The sequence below is a fragment of the Dermochelys coriacea genome, chromosome 7 (assembly GCF_009764565.3).
Source record: "Dermochelys coriacea isolate rDerCor1 chromosome 7, rDerCor1.pri.v4, whole genome shotgun sequence".
Classification (NCBI taxonomy): domain Eukaryota; kingdom Metazoa; phylum Chordata; order Testudines; family Dermochelyidae; genus Dermochelys; species Dermochelys coriacea.
The window spans coordinates 114376236-114392903 of NC_050074.1; the positions used below are offsets into that span (position 1 = coordinate 114376236).

A 16668-nucleotide genomic window follows, 5' to 3' on the forward strand; every position below is an offset into this window, starting at 1 on the left:
GTACTGTAAACAACACTGGCATTGTCTTTTATAACATCATAGTGCATCCAGTTAGCCAGATGTTCATGGGATCACTTCTGATCTGGCTTGCTTGCCCCCATATCTTTCTATAGAGCATGACGCTGAACATCTGTAGCATAGAAAAGCACAGCCATCACATTGCTGCATTCTGGTGATGTGGATGGCCCTAGTGTTTTTGTTTTTTCTTTTAAATAACTTATCCGTTTAAATGGTGTGCCATGCATGATGATCTAAAAACTGAGGTAAATCAAGATGAGCCAGCCTAAGTTGTATGAACTAATATTAAATAACAAATCGGGGCATGTGTGTGTGTTAGATACGATAATCCAGAACTGACATACACAATGGCCCCAACAGAATTGCCATAAAAATAGCATGAATGACCTTTTGCATTAAAGACACATGCATGAAGAGAGAAAAAAGAAATAAAAATAAGAGATTGCCGAAGAGGAGGAAAATATGAAGAAGTGATGCAGATGCTTTCCTTGAGATTTGAGTCAATCATTTAGCTCCATTGATGATATGCATGAATTTTTGTTCTTACTATACATTCTTCAATTTCCAGTATCCAGCAAAGAGGTCTAAGATGTTATTTGGGGGGAAGGGGGGAGGAGGAGGAGAAGAGAAAGGAGATGTAGAGGTGGAGATGGCTCTTACCCTCTTAAAAAATGAGGAGGGTAAAGAGAGCACACTGAAAATAGCAGGAAGAGGAGTTTAATGGAAGTACTGAATGGTTCGTTGCTTGTCACCGCTCTGAGTGAAAAATGTCCTATAGCAGAGTAGGAAATGTTTAGGAAACAGTTGGAGAGACTGGTTGAAATTCATCCTGTGTAAACAGGAAAAAAGGGGCAAGAGAGGCCAGTGTGGCTAAGTAGGGATGTAGAGGTTACTTAAAACAATGGGAAAACTTCTGTCTCTTAAGAGGACAGTTGTAAAACTAAGCAAGACACAGGATGGGAACAACTAAAGAAACCCCTACAATGCTGATCACTGGGTTTCCAGAAATACTTTGACTAAGTTCGTCAGGGCAGGATTGCCATTGTATTCTGTATTTGTACAATGCCTGGTACTATAGGGTCCTTGTCTGTGAATGAGGTCCCTGGGTGCTAGCACAATACAAATAATAGTAACTAACAAGAAAGGGTCCTGACAGAGGTTTGAAGGAGATTGAATGTGAAATTGGTGCACTCAGAAGGAGACTAGCAATATTGGGTATAAGGAATGGCAAATCTGGCAAACAGCCATTTTACTAACAGTCAGATTGATGGGAAGCTAATAAGCATGATTGGATCCGAGAGTAGAAGAAAGGGAGAACTGTGGAAAAGGAGACTAGGTCCCTAATCCTGCCAGTGTTTATGTGCATGATTAACTTTCGGCACTTAGTCCTGCCATTGACTCCAGTGCAGTATCTCCTGTGCTTAAAGTTAAGCACCTGTGTATATGTTTGCAGGACTGGGGCCTAAACTTGGAAAGCAGGCTCCACCAACTACACTTGGTATGAAAAAATACAATGGAGAAAGTTGCTTAATAGGACGGGTGAACTAGTATACAGTGAATTAGCAGATCACAGAACGTATTTTTAAGGACCAAACAGGGAGGTGAGACTTAGCCTAGTGTTATTCTAGTGTTATTCTCTTGCAATGTTTCTAAGTGACTGTTTCCTGGCAACTTCTGATTCCCTAAAGTAATTATGAAAGCCTCTTTTTCTTGGTGTACAAACTTCTGTCTGTTACATTCCAAAGAAAGTATAGGGATAGAGAGAGGAAAAGAGAAGACTGTAGTTTCTCTGAAACTCACAATCTGTTTGTACTTATTAGAAAAAAATAAATCAAAAAGACAAATCTTTGGCCAAAAGAAGGTGAGTAATGAGGAAGATGTCCAGAATTATACCTCGGCTATTTAACCTTGTTCCTTGTGCTTTGTAATAAAAACAATCGCTTACCATGGCAACTGCAACAACTTTCTACATATGACCATATGACTCCGCTCAAGCAGCAGTATGAAATGTTAGAGTTTTAAAGGGAATAAAATGTTTCTCATTAACAGCCTGATTTTCCCATTTAATTCTTGATGTTTGGGGGTTTTGTTGGTTTTTTTGGCTAATGTAAATAATTTTTCTCTTGGTTACGTTATGGGAGGAGCAGAAGGGCAGCTGGGGCATCTTAGAAATTTCTGTGCTCTCTTCCTGCGATATGGAATTTTGTAGCTACTGAGCGGGTCCAAGGTCCCACTGAAAAAATATGCTTAGATTTGCTAGAGAGAAAGAGAGAGAGGTATCCCTCAGTGTCCTCATCTGCTCTCCATTGTAGCCTGCTGCATTTGATCTAACTGCTTAATTTTCGTGGTACCTGTTCCAAGTCCTTGATTCCCGCAGTGTCCCCAAATGCATGAGTTTCTTTGATAGGATTCCTAAAACACATCTCAAATCAGGTATAAGCTGAGGAATACTCTATTCAGCCTGTTTTTTTTAATGGTGTCCCGTTAGATTGCTCACTATAAAGTAAAAGCTAAAAGGACCCTGGGAAAGTGGCTGCTACTTAGCCGAAGGCTCCTTTCAGGAAATATCTGCTGAGAGATAAGAAAGCCCGACTGGGCAGATATTTCCTGTATGAGATCTGTGAGCCACACTGTTAGGTTTCTTTTTCTCTCCAGTGCTCCTTTGGTTCTGTGTCACAGCCAACAAGCGACAGGAATAAGTTTACCAAGAGTTTAATTGTTCAGTGGCATTAGAGTAAAATACCCCACTGCATTCAGCCAGAATCACCCACCAGCCAGCAAATTGCTTCATGCTTTAGGGAGCTCCTTTACTTTGCATCTGGTTTGAGAATATTGTTGTAGATTTTTGATTTTTCAGGAGGAGGTAATGTGGACTTTGATTTCTTCAAAGAGAAATCTTGGGCCTGATCTAGAACCCATTAAAGTCAGTGGGAGTATTTCCATTGACTTCAATGGGCTTTGGATCAGGCTCCTGGTATGTTAATTTTTAGTTCAGGAAAATTTAGTCTAACACCTTTAACAATGTGCAAACTGCTTCCTACACTTAGGAGGAATTATCATACGTGGAAGAGCATTGGTAGCTTTTTTAGAGTAGGTTCATCGAAAAGGAGACCAGGGAGATTTTTGGCTCAATAAATGGGTTTCTGATTCATGGAGGTTTGAACTCAGATACCTGATGACACTGAATTAATTTCTTGATGCAGTACTGCCCTACCTGGAGGTAATGTCACTTGGACATTGATGAAGTGCCAGAAGCTGCCTTTCAATTTATAATTGCACTCACTTTGAACTGGTGTAAGTAACTACACAGGATTCAAGTTGCAAACATCAGAGGCATTGTAGAGTGGAATTTCAGCCTGACTTTCACCTGCAATTATTGCACCTAAATTGTGTTATGTGGATTGTGAACTATGCCAAGGGAGAGAGTTTTCTGTCCCTCTACAGTCCAGTGCTGGGCCCAATTCTGCACTCTTTTACATTGATGTAGTTCCAGTGACTCAGGCCCTGATACAGTGAGTGATAGCAGGTGGGTAAGCCGCTGTGCAGCCCACTTGCATACTACAGGATTGGAATCTTGCTCCGCACCAGCGGAACTGCGAGAGGTTTAGCCATTTGTCAAATAATGTTTTTCAATAGGGACATTGACAAGAATATCCTGGAGTGCTCCTACAATGCCTCTGTGAGATGCTTTTTTTTGTTCATTATTGTCAATCTTTTTTTTCCCACAGTGTGCCTTAAAACTAAGAAACTCCCTTTTCCCACATGCCACCCTCCCAAAAGAGAAACCAGGCCTGCATCACAAGGTTGTGAAATTTCCTGGAATGCTGGAGTTTGCATTTACATTTTTCCACTTTTTGATTCATTTGAAGACAAATGAATCTTTCTGCCTTTTAATAATAATCTAAATTCTCAGTGTTACGCCTGCAGACAGATCACTTACAAGTGAACATTTGTTTTACAGCCTACAAGAACATCATCTGAAAGTATTTATTCCAGACCAGGATCCAGTATTCCTGGCTCACCAGGCCATACTATCTATGTAAGTATAATTTTCTATTTGTAAACCATTGCGCCCTTGATGACAAGATAGAGGCTGGGATTTCCAATACCCTCTAAGGGTTTTAGAAGGCCAGTTCCATTAAAACTAATGGGAATTGATGCACTAGTTCCATAGGCATCTTTGCGGCATCTCAGATGGAATGTTTGTGTAGCACAGTTGTAAGCTACAGTGTGCCAAAGTTGTTAACCCAGAGTTGATGCAGCTGTCAGGTGTAGTAAACGGCATACCAGTTTGCTTTGTGAAAACTGACAAATTCAGAGCCTTATTCCCCTTCTAGTGGGTAAAAAAAAAAAGGGGGGGGGCAAAAGGGCTAAAAACCTCAAAACAATTACTTCATAATAGAGTATTATATATGTGCACTACTACCTCTACTGGCCAGAACTGGACTGCTCGGCAGTGTGTGTCATGGGCCCTCTGCTGCTAGGGTAACCCACGCTAGGAGAATCTGTCTTCCCTCTGGTGGCTGGCCTACATAAGAAGTGTAGAGGTGTGCTCTGCTTCCACCTAAGAAACTTCTTTAGTCCAAGTTCTTTAAGTGCTGAGGTCTCAGGTTCAAAGCTCGCTGGCAGCCCAAGCAGGGTCAGTTTCATTCATACATAATGGAAATTCATCTTTGTCCAGATGAGAGGGGCCCGTGCTGCTAGGACAAGACAATTTGGAGGAAAGGGCCACTGCCTATAGAAGATAGATGAGCCCCACCCCTTCTCATAGATTATAACTTGCCGCTGATGGCTTACACATCCACTAATAGGCTCATAGGTAGCCACAAAAGGCTGTGGACATCTGTCAACAGTCATTCAGTGCAGCGGAGAGCAGCTTGGCTTTCGCAGTGTTGTATAGTATCTTGCTTTGCTGCACTTTGGCATTTCTCTGATGTTTCCTGTATCTTGGGCTTGTCTACACTAGAAAGATTTGCTACTTTAGTTATACCGGTATAGCTAAAGCAGGAACCCCTGCTCCCCAGTGTGGATGCAGTTACATCAGTAGAAAAGTGCTTCTACCCTTATAGCTTATTCCAGTTAGGAAGTGAAATAAGCTATCCTGGTATCAGGCATCATTTTTCTGGTACCACTGTGTCCACGTTAGGATTTGGTTATGTAGGAAGTTACTGTTCTTCTCAGCATGCAGCTGCTGGGGGCATATTGCCCTAAATCCTGGAACTTTTGGAGTTTCTGCTATGCTCAATAAAGCTTGCCAGTAGAACAGAGATTTTGGTCCTGGGGAAGATTTCTTGTAAAAAAACAGAAGTGTTGAGCATCTATCTGTGTTACCTTTACAGTGCTAAATATGAGGCCATCCTCTAGAATTTTTGCTATGCTATTCTAGTTTGATGAGTTTTATATTCACAGAATAGTATGAGAGTCCTATAACCCCTTCCTGAAGGGCCTCTTTTCTTCAGGACTTCAGATGATCTTGCTGGATACATAGATTTCCCGGTGGAGCCTTTTGTTCCCATGAGGCTCCCATAGTATCCCAAAAATTAGAGATGGAAAAGCTCTATTAAATCATCACCAAACTAGGAGTGTCCCAATATTTTTAAAAGAATGTGAGTCCTTCTCTGTTTTTATTTATCTTTCTTAATTGGAACTTACCCAGGTATCTGAGTGCAGCAGATGTCTCTTTCCTTTTTCTGGCTAGAGAAGTCCCTGCATCCAAAAGGGGCTATCTTCTTAATCCGTGCTATTCATATTCCAAGCCTAAGAAACAGGGATATGTGTCAAAGGAATACCTAGGGAAATAACAAGGTGCATGCTGTGTTTTAAGACATACAAGGCACAGATCTACTGATTGTGTGCAGGGTATGTGGAAAAATTGACCAAGGGGTCCAATCCAGTATCCACTCAAGGCAGTGCTAGTTTTGCCATGCATTTTACTGCAGAAGGAGCAGCCAGTAAATTAGACCTGTTACACAGTGCTGGTTTGAAACCCTAGAGTAAAATATGGAGTGTTGTCACCATGCTGACATGTGCAGCTTCATAGCTTTAGGCCAGCTTATGAAACTTACTTCTTGTTATCTACAGTCGGAAGCCAATTCAGTGTTAGTGCTGTATATTGGTATAAAAATGTCTGTTTTACCTTGCACTGCGTTAACAATGCCCTGACACATTTTCAGCTCATTAGTGTGTGTGTGTGTCTGTTTAAGAGCTAAAAATGCTTAGGTCATTTTTGTTACAGTCAAACAAGTTTCAGGTAATTTTTGGAGAAATCGTTGTTTAACCATTTAAAGTATTATTTTTTTAAAAATAATTTTAAAATGCAGCATTTTGTGAGCTCTAACTCAAGGGATTGCATGGGAACCACCATGCCAAATGGGCTAGAATGAGAGATGGATGGCTAAATGCTATACAGCTCTGAAAATTTGTGTCAGCCTTTAGTGTGGGTGGAAATGAATCTGAGTAGAAATGGACCAACCTAATTTTACTATTCAGCTTAGTGAAATACAAAAGGTGTAAACACAGCATAAGAGACGAAAAGAAAACTAGATGTTTAAAGCTTATTCAGTTTCAATAATTCAAGGTGTTTCCATAATGCAGGTAAGAACTGACCATGTTTTTTTTTAAATCTCAACACTCTCTCCTTTTAACCAAGGAAAAATAAAAACAAATGGCAGCTTTCCTTTGTCTTTTTGGTGTATCTCTTCACAGCACTTCCTTCTTCATGTTAGTGAGTGAGCAGCTCTCTTTGGAACTTATTTCCAAGGTTGGCTCTCTAGGTGCAAACTAGCCATGAAATCACACAGTGGAATGGATGTCGAAGTGTTTGACATCTTATCAACATCTCATAGCCAGGCTCACAGATACTGTGGTGATGGGTGTCAAATAAAAATATAGATATATGGGGATAGTTCTGAAGACATCATGCACCATTTTATTGCTGCATTTTGCAAGCTGGAGTCTTATTTGCCTTCTGTTTCGTGTTAGGATGTTCTTTTCTCTAATGAGGGAAGGAATCAGCTTTCCATCTTCAGAATACCATATGCAATCCTCTCAACATATGTGTGAGCTAGGAAGCCGGTGTTATTTATCCACATTTTGCAGGTGGAGAAAAGCTGAAGCAGTGAGGTGAAGTGACTTGCCCAAGGCCATTCAGTGGGTCATTTGCAGAGCTGGGATTTTGACTTGAGAACTAGGAACCATGAGCTCCTATGTTCAGTCTATTTAGATCATGCTGCTTCTTGCCTAAACTCTCAAATTAAACATTCTGTGCTATTAAAGGAGGCATGATGCTGAAGAAGAGTCAGTCACTTCATACGTTAATGGAGTGGCAAGAAGGATTTTCTTTAAGTGAATTGTGAAAGCAAATTCCCCCAAAGAATGAATTGTATAAAATAGAAATTACTAGTGCATTTGTATGTGTTAATTTATCTTCTGTCTTTGACCTTCAGGCAAAAGTAGACAATGAGATCCTTGATTACAAGGATTTAGCAGCTATTCCCAAAGTCAAGGCCATTTATGACATTGAACGTCCAGACCTAATTACTTATGAACCATTCTACACTTCCGCCTACGAGGAGAGACAGGAGAGACAGAATCTTGGAGAGGTAATGAATTCATGAGCGACCCGTTCTGTTATACGCTATCATTCAAAGTCGGCTACGCTTCTATCCTCTTTTGAAACCATTTGTAACTGACGCTATTCAATGCCGTTGTTGTTGCTGTTCAGTCCAAGTGCTTGCATCTATCTGGTCCATATTTAAAGGAAGGAATTGTGATGTTGACTCATACCTCGCATCTCCTCATGTGGCCAGCTGCAGAAATAAGTGTATGGCTGCTCTGTATATCTCACCTTCAGTTAACACCAGCATCTAACTAAGGGGTGGTGGGGTGTGGTTCTTCCTCCATGTATATTCGTAACTCACATTGACTGTCTGATGGCTGCTTACAAGCTCAGTGCATGAGGCAAACACAACTCCAGTGCTGAGTCACGTACGAAGTATATCACTTTAACGCACTGATGTTCCCAGTGGGTCGCTAGGGTGCTAAATGAATATCACAGCAATATGGCAATGAAAGGGTTAACAGCACTGGGATGTTGACACACACATCTCATGGGGAAATAGAGGCCCAAAGCATTTTTTCCAGATGTGGAATAGATCCAGATGAGGTGCTAATCATTTACATAGATATATCCAGGAAGGTGCATTGGCTTGCTCTATAGAAGCATTTGCTTTCTGCTTTAATTAATGTATCTGCCATTTGATAGCAAGCCTTATATCCTGCATCAAAAAGAGTATCTGGTCTCTCTTCTGAAAGTTGTGCTTCAAAGGGTGCAGGTTTCTTTCTGTTTCTCCAGGTTTTCTTCCCTGCTCATAATTGCCCCTTGGTGGTATTGCCTTCCCAAGTCCCAGTATGTTTGATTCTAAGTAGATTGGTCATTTCATGCCTTCCAAGGGAGTAAAAGGCACTTTCTGAAATGAAGATCTAAACAGATAGTGGGCCCAAATCTGCTCAGTTCCACCCTGGCAATTCCTATGGTCCCTTGTGTGTATTTGAGTGCAGCATTTGGCCCGTTGTTTCTGACAGTCTCAGAGTCTTAGGAGGAACCAGCCTTTCTCAATCAAACAAATTGTGTAAGTGCTCGGCATACATGCTACTGCTTCTCTCAGCAATTTTCATGCCAACCCTTGGCAGAGCATCTACTTCTTCCTTCTCTAATAATATGGAGGAAATGAGCCTGAACTGAACTGAACCTTATTTGTCTTATCAGTGTGTGAAAGGGGATGGGGTGGAAAGATTATATAAATTATTCACATTGGGGGAGACTTTTTCTGAGGCACTAGTGGCATTTAGGCACCCAACTCCATGTCTTTGAAAATCTCCCCCATTAAGAAATTAGTCTGCCTGCCAGTGAATGGGAGAGCTGGACCATGCTGACCATTATAACTAAGGACCCCAGTTTTCTCACTGTTGTATTTTCCATTTGCATAGTTCACAGGGGCTGTTCTCTTCATATATGTGTAGACTACAACAGTGGTTGAGAGCGCAGGGAAAGGACAGCTCAGAAACTTGGTAATGAATTACAGAACCTTGCACTTCTAGTCCAGGTTGGTGGTGAATCTAACTGATGGCTAATTAGAGGTGTGTGTGAAATGAATGGTGGTTTCTGACTCCAGATCCCAGTAGACATGAGCCCTCCTTGCAAAAACCACCATCAGAATCAATACCAGTTTGTTCCCTGACGGTCACAGAAGAGAGACCTGAATGGATTAGGGGAAATGAAGAACACTCTCCCGTTGGAGGTGGTGACATCCGGTCACTTTTGATGCTCTTTGACAAAGCAGCATGGTGGAAGCTTGTTTGCAGCTGCCCTCATGGTACCTGTTATGGATAAATAAGAGACTTCAGAAAAGTCTCTTCAAACCAATGCTTTTCAGCAGCACTAAATTCACTTACATTTTTTAAAAAGAAAAGTAATAGAAAGAATACAGAAATAGGGAGGCAGCATTGGCTAGTGGCTAGGGTACCGGCCTGGGAGTCAGGAGAACTGGGTTCTGCCACTGACTTCTGTGTGACCTTGGGCAAATCGCTTCACTCTTTATGCCTGTTTTTCCTCCCAGCCCTTGTCTGTCTTCTCTCTTTAGACTGTAAGCTCTTCAGGGTAGGAGCCGTCTCTTGCTATGTGTTAATATAGTGTCAAACACAGTAAGATCCTAATCTTGGCTGGGGCCTGTAGGTAGTAGTGTTAAATAAATCCTATCCTTAAGATATAAGAGAAGATACATACAGACATGGAGAGGAATTGCACTCTATATGAAAAAAAGTTTATACTCTGTATGTAAATTAATTATACATATTTCCAGTCAACCATATCCCTCTTTGTGGAGTGTTTGCATAGCATTTTAGTCATCAGTAAATGTTATGTGAATGTGTGAACAAAGATTGATTTATAGTCTAAAAAAATGTTCAATTAATGAACTTAGTTAAAATTTAGTTGTAAACCAGCCAGATAGTCTAGCATACTGACCTTTACTCACTCAGGGCTAAAGACTCTGATACTTAATTGAGTACACCTCGCATTCACTTCATTTAGAATTGTGCTGAATTAAGGACCACAGCATTTGGCCCTAAGAAAGAAGTGATTTCCATTTGTACATCAATGACGTGCCCTTAATTGAAGGTTTGGCAAACATTATGCTTCCAAGATAATGTGGCATCACATTTCACAGTAAACCTCATTTGCCGTGCAGCTCTATGCACTTTGGGCACGGTAAATATTTCTGGAGACATTTTATGGGTAGTGAAAACACATTCATCAACACTCTGGCTTTTGAGGTAGACACTAACAACCACAATCTCGATAAATATTTATCACACAGAATAACTAATTAAATTAAACATGCTACTAAATTGACTTTAGGATTTAGGTGTGATTAATACACGTTCACACTGAAATCTACATTCAGCCAAAGCAGTTTACTGAGGTGATCTCAAACACTTTGCATTGTGCATTCCTGGTTTTTCTTCAAGTGATTGCTTATGTCCATTCAACTTCGGTGCATGTACTCGCCACATGCACTGGTGCCGGACGTTTTTTCCTCAGCAGTATCCGTAGGGGGCTGGCTCTGGCGCCCCCTGGAGAGGTGCGCATACGCCGCAGAATATAGGGTACTGCCATCCCCGTCCGCCCTCAGTTCCTTCTTGCTGCCAGTGACAATGCATGGAACAGCTACCACTGTTGCTTCTCGTTTGTTCAAACCCATTTACCTCTTATATGTTGTTGTCTGTAGTTTCCCTCTACTTTTATTTTCTCTATTTGTTAAAGACTTAGTAGGTCCCAAACGGGACTTCGCCTCAGGACGGTGCATGCCCCAGTCCCCACGCTTTAAGCTCTGTGATCGCTGTAAAAGGCCCATGCCCATTAGCAATACACATAACAGTTGTTTATGGTGCTTGGGCAAAGGTCACATTATTAAGTGCAGAATCTGCAAGTCCTTCAAGCCCAGGATGAAGAAGGAGTGAGACATTCGCTTGAAAGCACTTCTTATGGAGTCTGCCCTTACCCTGATGCCGGAGCAGCACTCTGATTTGGTGCCAAGCACCGTGACCTCATTGCGCAGCTTCCCACAGGTACCGTCTGCACGGCACTGGTCCCCTTCCATGGCTCCAACGAAGAAGCCCAGGAAGACAGGGCAAGGAAGGTCTCCAGCTTCCTGCAAGGGAAAGGACATGTCTGGGGTGGACCCTGTCTCGGACACCTCTTCACCCCTTTCGGGATTGCTCGACCTGAGCAGGGGCCCAAGGTGTAGCTCAACCTGCTCCCCACCAGCTACCCCAGATATCGACGGAGGTCCTCGTCAGCTCCAGGTGTCATCCATGCCAGAGGCCCTGCAAGCAGTGCAAGAGATTATGTCCCTCCCAGTGCCGCCAACTCTGGCCCCTGCGGGGTCCTGGTCACGGAGTAAACCCACATTTGGACCACCACAGTCTCCACCTCTATGGCAATGCTCCCTGTCGCGAGGGACCTCCTGCCAATGGTCGCCCTCTTGCAGCCATCACGCTTCTTGACCATGATAGGCAGAAGTTTCACAGCCCCATCCGGTCTCCAGACCTTGGACATGGGCAGGAAGGCTCGAGGTGCAGCTTGCCGGTAACCGGGCTCAGACCTCTGTAGGCACGCACTCCCTGGAAGGACTTTCAAGTTGGCGTCGGAATCTCCGCGGCACCAGTACTGTTCCAGGGACAGGTCAAGGGACTGATAGTACCGTTCCCTGAACCGTTGCTGATTCCCCAGCATCACTGCATGCGGCTTCACACCAAGCCCGCTCTGGTTCCCAGTCCTGCTCGACATCCCAGTGCCACTCGTTGAGCATGAGGCATAGATTGCCAGCCCGGGGCCTTTGCAGATTCGCTGAATGCCGCCGGTTGCTGAGGCCCCAATCCAGTTGCTTGTCAAAGTCAGCCAGATCCAACTCTGGGAGGAGTGACCGGTACCAGTCGGGAGAGAGCCACCACTCAGCCCCATCTTGGTTGCAGGGGAGCGACCACTCCGACTTTAGATCAGGTTTGAAGTGAGCTTCCCTAGCTGTAGGACAAGCTACGATACCTATGGTGCAGACTACGTCAATGGCACCGCGGTCTTAGACTCCGTGGCTGGCACAGTGGTACCTATGGGGGTTCACTCAGCCCTCCTGGGCTGCCCACTCGGTATCCGGTATCTGAGAGATCAGCTACCTCCCTCTCCAGTTCAAGAGGCCTCAGCTGCAGGCACCCTGGAGGCACAGGAGGAAGTGGGTGAGCAAGCTGTCGGACCACCTCTGGTTGTGGAGGACCCCTTTGCACCGGCTTCCTCCTCCTTGTCACTAGATGAGGCTATAGTGGGGCCACTCTACCGGTTCCCCAGAGTGATGCTGAGGTGCATCAGGAATTGTTAAAGGGGGTCAGTTCGCGGTCCTTCCATTTGGCTTAGCGACAGCACAACAAGTGCATGTTGGTGGTGGTGGTGGCTTACCTCAGACGTCAAGGTGTCCAGATCTGCTCGTACCTCGATGACTGGCTCGTCAAGGGCAACTCCAGGTCCAAGGGGATGTCGCGGAGCTGCTGGCCATGTGCCGTCGCCTTGGCCTGTGGGTAAATGACAAAAAATCCCTGTTACTTCCAGTACAGAGAATAGAGTTCATCGGAGCAGTGCTCGACTCGACCCGGGCCACTGCGTTCCTGCCACTGGAGAGATTCAAGGCACTGATGGACCTCATCGCAGAAGTCTCCACGTTTTCCCCTGGCCACAGCCAGGGTTTGCCTGCATCTACTAGTCACATGGCAGTGTGTACATATGTGGTGCACCACGAAAGGCTCCGGATGTGACCCCTGCAGCAATGGCTGCCGACGGTCTACTCCCAGTCCAGGGACCACCTGGAGAAGGTCATCACTTTCTGTACTTAACTCGCTGCATTGTTGGACCGATCCCAGGAAAGTCCTGTAAGGAGTTCCCCTCATCAGCACTCCTCACTCAGTTGAGTTGGTTTCGGATGCCTCGGACCTCAGTTGGGGGACCCACCTCAGCACTCTCCATACCCAAGGTATGTGGTCCCCAGAGGAATTGACGCTACGTATAAACGTCAAAGGCCTCAGGGCGGTGCTCAGAGCATGCATGGTTTTCCTACTTCACCTGTTGGGCAGAGTGATCAGAGTCCTCACAGACGACACAGCCTTGATGTTCTACATCAACAGGCAAGGCGGAGTGTGATACTTGGTCCTCTGCCAAGAGGCACTCCGTCTCTGGGACTTCTGCATTGACTATGAAACCCACCTAGAAGCGTGTCACCTTCTGGGTGCCAGGAACACACTAGCAGATAACCTAAGCAGGGACTTCTCCTCTCACCACGAGTGGATTGGATGCTCCACCCAGATGTAGCCGGCATGATCTTCCAGAGGTGGGAAACTCCCCAAGTGGATTTGTTCACCATCAGGCAGAACAGGAGGTGCTACAGGTTCTGCTCTAGACGAGTCTGGGCAAGGGTTCCCTCTCCGACGCTTTCCTCCTGCCATGGGCAAGAAGCCTGATGTACGCGTTCCCTCTGATTCCGTTCATCAGCAAAGTCCTAGCAAAAATCAAAAGGGACAAGGCGCAGGTTATCATCACCCCAGCATGGCCGCGCCAGCACAGGTTTGGGATGCTGTTGAGCTTGGCAGCAGTTCCCCCATGGCCCCTGCCAGATCGACCAGACCTGCTGTCACAGGACCACGGTCACCTCTTGCAACCCAACCTTGTATCTCTCCACCTCACGGTATGGATGCTGTGTGGCTGAACCCTGAAGAATGGACTTGTTCACAGTGGGTCCAGCAGGTCCTCCTCGGGAGTAGAAAACCCTCAACTAGACAGACCTACCTGGCAAAGTGGACAAGGTTCTCCCGCTGGGCCACCAAACGGGGCATCTCTCCTTCGCATTCTTCGGTGCAGTTGATCTTAGACTACCTACTTCATTTGAGGAACCAGGGCCTGGCACGATCCTCTATCAAGGTGCATCTGGTGGCCATCTCCGCCTTTCATCCACCCATCCAGGGGCAGACAGTGTTCTCCCATGACATGATGGTCAGGTTCCTCAGAGGTCTCGAGAGACTTTCCTCAAGTTCAGTTCCCCAGTCCCTCAACTTGGTTCTGTCCAGGCTCACAGGCCTGCCCTTTGAGCCTTTGGCCTCGTGCTCGTTGTCTCACCTATCATGGAAGGTAGTTTTCCTGGTGGTGGTGATGTCGGCAAGATGAGCCTCCGAGCTGCGAGCCCTGACCTCAGAACTGCCATATATGGTCTTCTGTGAGGACAAGGTCCAGCTCCGGCTCCACACGGCCTTTCTTTCCAGGTGGTGTCCGCTTTCCACATGAGCCAGGACATCTTCCTTCTGGTCTTCTGCTCCAAGCCCCATGAGACTAGTGAAGAGAGGTACCTCCATGCTTTGGACGTAAGAAGGGCCCTGGCTTTCTACCTAGACTAGACAAAGCCTTTCTGTAGGTCAACTCGGCTTTTCCTCTTTACAGCTGATAGAATGAAGGACCCATGCAGTGTCCATGCAGAGGATTTCTAACTGGATTGTCTTTTGCATAAGGGCTTGTTATGAGCTGGCAGGAGTCCCGCCACTGCCGCTCATTAGAGCCCACTCAACTGGAGCGCAGGCATCCTCGATGGCCTTCCTGGCACACATTCCGATCCAGGACATCTGTATAACTGCGACTTGGTCCTCGGTGCACACGTTCACGGCCCACTACGCCATCACTCAGCAGGCCAGGGATGACACTGGGTTTGGCAGAGCTGTGTTGCAATCTACATGTCCGCGAACTCCTTACCCACCTCCGAGGGGTACTGCTGGGAGTCACCTAAGTTGAATGGACATGAGCAATCACTTGAAGAAGAAGAGACAGTTACCTTTTTCCATAACTGTTGTTCTTCAAGATGTGTTGCTCATGTCCATTCAATGACACACCCTCCTTCCCCACCATTGGAGTTTCCAGCAAGAGGAAACTGAGGGTGGAAGGGGCCAGCGGCGTCCTATATGCCGCGGCATATACGTGTCACTCCAGGGGGCACCAGAGCCGATCCCCTACGGACACTGCTGGGGGAAAACTTCCAGCACCAGTGTCTGTGGTGAGCACACACACCTAAGTTGAATGGACATGAGCAACACATCTCGAAGAACACCAATTACGGGAAAAGGTAACTGTCTTTTACATCATATGCCATATTATTTACTATTCATATTCATATTGTACGACAAGAGCAAAAAAAGAGAAACTAAGAGAGGTGGATTGTGACAGTCGTCATAACTCAGCCTTAAAAATCCAAAAAGGAACTCAGCGGCAATTTCTCCAATTCATGAAAATCTGTTAAAGAGTTCCCTTCTTTCGCTGCCTGATGATGTTCCATGTTGACTTTAAAGGTCCATATGATAGCCTTTCAAGAAGCCATTGCATCCTCTCAGAAATAACTCCTCAAGTTTCCGTGTACAATGTTACAGGTAAGCTTTTCCTGAGTAGGGAGTCTGATTTTGCACCTCTGAAGTTAATGGGCATTTGCCATTGGCATCAGTGAGTGCAGGATCAAGCCCTAATTTAGGGCCATATCCTCAAGCTCTCAGTTACCGTTTAGGTACAAAAAGAAGTGACCATGTTTCGAAAGGAGAGCAGTGTGTTCAGTGAAAAGCTCTTGTGAAAATCTAACCAGTAGTGGCTGCCACATTTGCCCTCAAAGACACTGCATTACCATTGTCTAAGGCCTTGCCAACACAGGGTCTACACATGGAGCCATTGTGAAATGAGTGATTGCCATGGTTGCTGGGGAACATATTAATTTTCTTGGCACTGGGATGTACATATTTGGGGTGTTCATTGACAAGGGCTGTCCAGTTAAGCAGCGGTCAATCCTAATGTATAACATGGGGGATAAATCAGTTCCCTGGGCACACTCCTGATTAGCTATGTCCCTCTCTGTAGTTTGTTGCATGTGACTTTTAATCTGACATTATAAAAATGAAATATGATAGACTTGCATGAACCTTCCGTTGGGCTTTAATTGGTTTTGTCACAATTCGTAGGAAGGGCTGTATTTTTTCAACGTCCATTTCATACAATTAAATAAAATTTGCTACAGTCCCCTCAAACAAGAGGGGTCATCTTATGCAAAAGCCCAGTGGGGGTTAGAGCAGTGCCGGTTTAAGGTACAGGAGTTTTGCTGAGTGCTGCAACCAAAATCTCCTATTGGGAACTTACCCATGAATGTTTCACAATATAATAGATAGTCTTATTCATTTCTGTTTTTTTTGTGTAGCAAACAGAGTTCAGTGCCGTTACCTCTTATAAGCTCTGTGGGGTCCGCTCTCCCCTCACCATGCACACAGCTCCAATTATAGTCCTGTGCACCCAGACAGGAGAGTGTAGAGAAACTCTGAGATATTTTCCATCCATCCTTCATGCTCTTTTGCAGTGAAACTTTATCAGACTGAATTTTTCTCCCCTAAGTTGTATAGAAACCCCATCAACATAAATAGGGCAAAGCTGTGAGTCAGCAAGGAGGACAGAGCACATGGAACTTTTTCTCCAAGCACAAGTTTGCTAGCAGCCCCAACCCGAGGGATACAAACTGTTGACACTGCCTCCCCCCTGCA

At 44.9% G+C, this 16668-nt stretch overlaps 1 protein-coding gene across 7 annotated transcripts in view; it reads left to right on the plus strand.

The window, feature by feature from the left end:
• The window catches only part of ABLIM1 (actin binding LIM protein 1), a 323364-nt gene that overhangs the window by 258069 nt on the left and 48627 nt on the right, over nucleotides 1–16668 (plus strand). For all 7 annotated transcript variants that reach the window (XM_043518178.1, XM_043518174.1, XM_043518176.1 and 4 more), the window contains 2 exons: nucleotides 3980–4057; nucleotides 7464–7619. In XM_043518178.1, the coding sequence (XP_043374113.1) occupies nucleotides 3980–4057; nucleotides 7464–7619 (234 nt within the window). The remainder of the gene's footprint in view (nucleotides 1–3979; nucleotides 4058–7463; nucleotides 7620–16668) is intronic.